This window comes from Ranitomeya imitator, chromosome 3 (assembly GCF_032444005.1).
Source record: "Ranitomeya imitator isolate aRanImi1 chromosome 3, aRanImi1.pri, whole genome shotgun sequence".
Taxonomy (NCBI): domain Eukaryota; kingdom Metazoa; phylum Chordata; class Amphibia; order Anura; family Dendrobatidae; genus Ranitomeya; species Ranitomeya imitator.
In genome coordinates this window covers 604116496-604123752 of record NC_091284.1, presented here as the reverse complement: position 1 = coordinate 604123752, position 7257 = coordinate 604116496, and the positions used below count along the sequence as shown (strand labels likewise).

The 7257-nt window shown below is 45.8% G+C and overlaps 1 protein-coding gene across 1 annotated transcript; it reads left to right on the top strand.

Moving 5' to 3' along the window:
• The first annotated feature begins 549 nt into the window (after nucleotides 1-549).
• Nucleotides 550-2898, top strand: LOC138672229 (uncharacterized). The gene is made up of 4 exons (XM_069760216.1): nucleotides 550-664; nucleotides 1119-1234; nucleotides 1357-1503; nucleotides 1818-2898. Exons 1-4 carry the CDS (start codon nucleotides 581-583, stop codon nucleotides 2734-2736), a joined length of 1266 nt encoding a protein of 421 aa, XP_069616317.1. The 5' UTR covers nucleotides 550-580; the 3' UTR covers nucleotides 2737-2898.
• Nucleotides 2899-7257: the final 4359 nt, after the last annotated feature.

Below are 7257 nucleotides of genomic sequence, written 5' to 3'. Positions count from 1 at the left end.
GCACATCAGTGGCTCTCCAAACGCAACATGGCGTCCCATCTCAATTCCAGTCAATTTTGCATTAAAAAGTCAAATGGCGCTCCTTCGCTTCCAAGCTCTGTCATGCGCCCAAACAGTGGTTTACCTTCACTTATGGGGTATCGGCGTACTCAGGACAAATTGTACAACAAGGTTTGGGGTCCATTTTCTCCTGTAACCCTTGGTAAAATAAAACAAATTGGAGCTGAAGTAAATTTTTTGTGAAAAAAAGTTAAATGTTAATTTTTATTTAAACATTCCAAAAATTCCTGTGAAACACCTGAAGGGTTAATAAACTTCTTGAATGTGGTTTTGAGAACCTTGAGGGTATGTGCACACGTCAGGATTTTGTGCAGAATTTTCCTGAGATTTTCCTGAGGAGAAATTGGCACCACTCCCAGGAAATCCGCATGCGTTTTTTGTGCGTTTTTTTATGCGTTTTTTACATGCGTTTTTTGTGTGTTTTTTTTGCGTTTTTTACAGCAGATAAAGTTGGTTGAAAAAAAAAAAACCCATGAGGTCCAACCCCTCTTCACCATTTTGCTTCCTTGTTGAATTCAAGATGCCGCACCATCGTCTAACTCCAGAACAGAACTGCCTACTGTTGCATACGGCACTGCTTTTGCTGCACCACTACAGCGAGCTGGTAAGAAAATGTCATTAGATGTGAACACTTTGCGTATTAGGCTGGGTTCACAATGTGTACAGCAGCCCGTTCAACACATACGTTCACGGTCTGCTGAAACACAAGTGCTGACTTTGGCACATCACTAGCGCAGATGGAGCATCTGCTAGCTCCATCTGCGCTAGCAGTGACAGACCCGGGAACGCTGCAGTCCAAGTCTCGAGGTCCGACTGTCACTCAAATGACGGCACATGGCTAGTGATGTCAGACATAGGAGTCAATGGCGGCGCTAGCGGACTACGTTTCACCGCGTTATGCAGCGGTGTTACGAAGTCCGTCAAAACGGACTGGGGGAACGCAATGTGAACCCAGCCTTAGGCTGCGGAGATGCCGAGTTTATGACGTTGCGGATTGCCAGCTGTATTACATGTGTTGTACAGTTCCATGTAATAACACATACTTTATTCTCCCATAGGAGCAATCTCGGAGAAGAAGGGATAGCAGACGCCAAAAAAGGATGTGGGTTCATCCCATCATTCATGAACGGGAGGAAAAGGGACGCTTCCATGTTCTTTATCGTGATTTAAGGAGGTAAGATATAGTGAGAAATGGTATATTGACAGCTGTGTTTCTTTGTACCTTTTTTTTTATATATACAACATACATTATGTGTGTGTTTAAAAATAAAGTTTTATGTTCCTTTTTATTTTCAGCTTTCCAGATAAATTTTCTCAGTTTTGCCGTCTTTCCATTGAGGCATTTGATCGTCTTCTAATTCTTCTTGGTCCACACCTCGCTTACGAAGATACGGTCATGCGAAGAGCGATCTCTGCAGAAGAAAGGCTGCTCATCACCTTGCGGTAAGGCCTTGCTGCTAGTGCCCCCCTAAATGATGCCACAAATGCTGCCAGTTTAACCCATAATGCTGCCGCTATGCTGTGAGTGCCCCCATAATGCTGCCAGTTTCCCTCATAATGCTACCGCAATGCTGCGAGTGCACCCTGTTTCCCTCATAATGCTGCCCCAATGCTGCGAGTGCACCCTGTTTCCCTCATAATGCTGCCCCAATGCTGCCTGTGTCCGCATAACGCTAGTGGCCATGATGTGGATGTTTTGTCTTGCAACACAATTTGTGTTTCTAGGTTTTCTAAATTATTTTTTTTCCTTTCTTCAGGTTTTTAGCCACAGGAGAGAGCTACACATCCCTGCACCTCCAATTTAGGGTTGGCAAATCCACCATCTCGCAAATTGTACGGTGCACATGTACCGTCATCTGGCAGAAGTTGCAGCCCATCGTGATGCCTTGCCCAACCGAGGAGACTTGGCTGCAGGTTGCAGCAGGCTTTCAAACTGTGGCCAATTTCCCCAACTGCGTAGGTGCTGTTGATGGCAAACATGTTAGAGTGCTGAAGCCACCAAGATCAGGATCACGCTTCTTTAATTATAAGAAGTATTTTTCGGTGGTCTTGATGGCGGTGGCTGACGCACATTACAAGTTTGTTGCCATCGACGTCGGTGCTTATGGCAGTTCTGGGGACTCTCGGGTGCTGCAATCATCACAGATTGGACTTCAAATTCTTCGAGATGGCGGCACGCTCCCAGCCCCAAGACCTTTGCCGGGTTCCACACATCCAGTACCCTTTGTGATGGTATCGGATGAGGCATTTCCCTTGAAGCCCCACCTGCTGCGCCCATACCCACGAAGAGCACTGGATGACCGGCGGAGGATTTTTAATTATAGGCTGAGCCGTGCACGAAGATATGTGGAATGTACCTTCGGGATCATGTGTAGTCGGTGGAGGATCTTTCACACTGCCATCCAGTTAGATCCGGAGACCGTGGACACTGTGATAAAGGCATGCTGTGTGCTCCACAACTATGCTCGGGAATACAGCACTGAGGTAGTTGAGGAGCCACAGGTGTCAGAATTAGATGCAGTGGACAACTTTGGTCAAGGAAGGCAATGTAACACGGGTGTGCGTGTGAGAGAAACCTTTGCAGACTACTTCATGAGTCCTGAAGGTGCCGTGCACTGGCAATACTCTTGTGCCGGTGTTGAGCAGCCTGAACTGCAGAGAAGATCTGATGCCTAAACAGAATCAAGGCCCAAGACTGGACATGAGATATAACAGCAGAGAACATATGACGGCTGAACCCTATCCACTAATGAACCAGTCTGTACGGCACAGATGCTAACACCTGTGAAAATGTGCGGCGTAATCCCTATCTACCGTCGCCAAATCCCTATCTACCAAGGCCCCTTTTTAAATAATCAAATTGTAAGAAAAGAATTGTTAATAAATACAAAATATTATTTAAACCATAATCGTTTCCATGTTGTTATTGTTTACCGTTGCTTAAATCAGATCCCATTTCCGATCTTCATATTTTTATGATAATAAGAAATCTGAGTAGTTAAATAAACTTTTTTAATAAAGTAAAATAAAAATTAATTACATTAAAGAAACTTTTTTTTAATATATATGAACTGACATTTTATAACATAACTTAAAGGGAACCTGTCACCCCAAAAATCACGGGTGAGGTAAGCCCACCGGCATCAGGGGCTTATCTACAGCATTCTGTAATGCTGTAGATAAGCCCCTGATGTTACCTGAAAAAGGAGAAAAAGACATTATATTATACTCACCCAGGGGCGGTCCCGCTGCTGGTCTGGTCGGATGGGCGTCTCCGGTCCGCTCCAGCGCCTCCTATCTTCTTTCCATGACGTCCTCTTCTGATCTTCAGCCACGGCTCCAGCACAGGCGTACTTCGCTCTGCCCTGTTGAGGGCAGACAAAGTACTGCAGTGCGCAGACGCCGGGCCTCTGACCTTTTCGGCGCCTGCGCACTGCAGTACTATCCTCTTCCCTCAAGAGGGCAGAGCAAAGTACGCCTGCGCCGCAGCCGTGGCTGAAGATCAGAAGAGGACGTCATGGAAAGAAGATAGGAGGCGCCACAGCGGACCAGAGACGCCAAATCTGACCTGACCAGCAGCGAGACCGCCCGTGGGTGAGTATAATATAACGTCTTTTTCTCCTTTTTCAGATAACATCGGGGGCTTATCTACAGCATTACAGAATGCTGCAGATAAGCCCCTGATGCCGGTGGGCTTACCTCACCCGCGATTTTCGGGGTGACAGGTTCCCTTTAAATAACTTTCTAAGATTTTGTCATGAACTCAACGGTTTAACATTCTCTTCACTCCCGTCTCTACTCAAAAAGGATGAGAAATCAAATCTCAAAATTGATGGTATTCCGGTTGGTAGCCCATATCATTAAATAAGTCTGGTTGGGAGTACACACTGCTATTGGGCATACTGGAACGATGGCCAGTTGCACCAGGTACAGGTGTATGGCCACTGTACGCATCTACATGGTTGGCCCTGTATGTTGCCGCCTGTCCATAACGCTGCGATGCAGCAGCTGGTGGTGGTGGTGGTGGTGGAGGCATAATGGGGTTGCTGAAAAGGTTGAAAATACCCGTCATAACTTGTGGAGCAGGGGGTAGGGTGGATGTGTCATCAATTGCCATAAACAGACAATTGACAGCTGTCACGAACATTTGCTGCTTGTCCCGTGGCAGTGTTCTAACGCGGTCTGCCAAAAGTGACCCAAATTTGTCATGCTCATCTTGCTTTGATGAATTATCAAGTAGATTGAGCGTTTTAGTCGTTAACTGTTCAATAATTTGAACTTGTTTGGTCTTCTTTTGGACCGTCCTTTTCAATGCCACGGGACGGGCAGAAGCAGCCCCCATCCCCATGTGCCTCGACACACTGCCACCAGAGTTTGCACCAGCGTCCGAGGAAGTTGAAGTAGTGGTATGTGCTGCAATGTCATGTTCTCCAACGGAATCAGTTATATCGGGTGACCTTCCGGACAAAGACATGTTCCCCGGAGATTCTTGGCTGGCCATTATGCTGTCTTCTACTTCCTCTCCAATACTGTCCACCGTGGTGTCACCATCGTTAAGGTCCGGAGGTGTTTGGGCACAGACGTTGCTTTCTGTTCTGCAGACCAAAAGAAAAACCAAAGGTTACAAAAATACAAATCATGACGTCAAGCAACACAATTTTTTAATATTATCTACCTCCTCAAACTCCGACTTCCCAATATGAACTGCAGCTGGTCTCCATATGGCACCATATGGCACCCTCTTCCTTGGCGGCGAGCTGCCACTAGGACTCTTGAGCGATTTCAGATATCTGTCTGTGACAGACCGCCATCTCGTCTTCACATCGCCCACTGAAAATTAAGATTTTTAAAATAAAACATTCCAAATCAATTTTTCTTACATTTTATAAAAAATGGAAAGAAATCGATACTTACAAATCTGTGTTTGCTGCTGTGTTGGGAGATTCGGCCACTCTGGAAAGAGAGCGGTTACTATTTTGGGCCAGGCATCACGTTTTGCCCCCTTGTACTTTTCGCTTGACCGGTCCCAGACCTCAGGGTGTTGTTCAATCTACAAAATAAAAGATAACAAGGGAAAAACTAAAATTAATTGTGGGCTAAAATAAATACACGGTTATCTACATTAGCATATTGTATATACAGTAGTATATTCCCCAGCCACGTAGTATATTGCCCAGCCACGTAGCATAGTGCCCAGCCATGTAGTATATTGCCCAGCTACGTAGTATATTGCCCAGCCACGTAACATAGTGCCCAGCCACGTAACATAGTGACTAGCCATGTAGTATATTGCCCAGCTACGTAGTATATTGCCCAGCCACGTAACATAGTGCCCAGCCACGTAACATAGTGACTAGCCATGTAGTATATTGCCCAGCTACGTAGTATATTGCCCAGCCACGTAACATAGTGCCCAGCCATGTAGTATATTGCCCAGCCACGTAACATAGTGCCCAGCCACGTAACATAGTGCCTAGCCATGTAGTAAATTGCCCAGCTACGTAACATAGTGCCCAGCCATGTGGTATATTGCCCAGCCACGTAACATAGTGCCCAGCCACGTAACATAGTGCCCAGCCATGTAGTATATTGCCCAGCCACGTAACATAGTGCCCAGCCACGTAACATAGTGCCCAGCCACGTAACATAGTGCCCAGCCATCTGGTATATTGCCCAGCCACGTAACATATTGCCCAGCCACGTAACATAGTGCCCAGCCATGTGGTATATTGCCCAGCCACGTAACCTAGTGCCCAGCCACGTAACATAGTGCCCAGCCATGTAGTATATTGCCCAGCCACGTAACATAGTGCCCAGCCACGTAGTATATTGCCCAGCCACGTAATATATTGCCCAGTCACATACTATATTAATGAAATAAGGACACCTAGTTTTATACCATATTTTATTAATTTTGTAATCCAAGGGTTAAAAAAAAAATTGGTTTACAATGGAACAGGTGCAAGTGCACCTGTCCCGTTGTAAACATTACTGCTGATGACATATATCATCTCTGCGCAGCCTCACCGGCTGAACGGAGATGAACTGATAGCATGGGAAAATTTTCCCACGCTCCTGAGTTCACCTCCGGTCAGCCAGGGAGTCCGCGCAGCTGCAGTGACTACCGAACGAGTTCCCCCGAACAACGCGAGCTGCGTTCGGGAGAACTCGGTATACAGTGAACGGGATCGCTTTACGATCCCGTTCATTGTATCGGCGGCTGCGGTTTAGAGCAGCCGCATGTTATGTGGCTGCTCTAAACTCAAGATCATCGTGGGACAATCGTTTAATTGGATGCTGCGGAGGGTAGGTATACGTTGTGGTTTGTTTTTTTAATTTTTTCTGACAAGGGAGTCGTGGAATTGGGCGTTTAGGTGAGTATGGGTTTGTTTTTTTAATTTTTATTTTAGGTGGCGATCGCCGGGGACAGGTAATTATAAGGTAACCACTGGCCACCAATGAAGTAGTACATTTTATTATTATTTTTTCCACTGGCCACCAATGAAAATAAATAATAATTTATATATCATTTCCACTGGCCACCAATGATAATTATTATACACTGGCCACCAATGATAATTATTATACACTGGCCACCAATGATAATTATTATACACTGGCCACCAATGATTATTATTATACACTGGCCACCAATGATAATTATTATACACTGGCCACCAATGAGAATTATTATACACTGGCCACCAATGATAATTAAGTTTAGGGGTGAATAGGGGTAAATTATTTTGTTTTTTAGGGGGAATGGGCCCGTAACCACTGTTCACCAATGACCGTAATTTTAGGGGACATTTGGTGGGGGAAATTGTTGGGACATTAGGGGGAGGGGGCTACAGTACAGTACATAACAGCAGGGACAGTTCGATGGGAAATACTGCTCCCATCGAGCTGAGCCTGCTGCAACGACTTGGAGGGAACAGACATCGGCCGATGAGACTAGTCTCATCGGCCGATGTCCGAACACACGCACACACATATATACACAGACACACACATATATACACATACAGTATACACACACACTTACCACACTTATCATCTGCACCACATCCAGCCTCATCCGATCATACCCCTCCATGTCGGCAGCCATAATACAGGAAGACGGGAATGGTGTGGGAGTTTCCTCTTCCTGGATTATGGGATGCGCATGGCCTGATGGGATAGCTTATGGGATGTCAC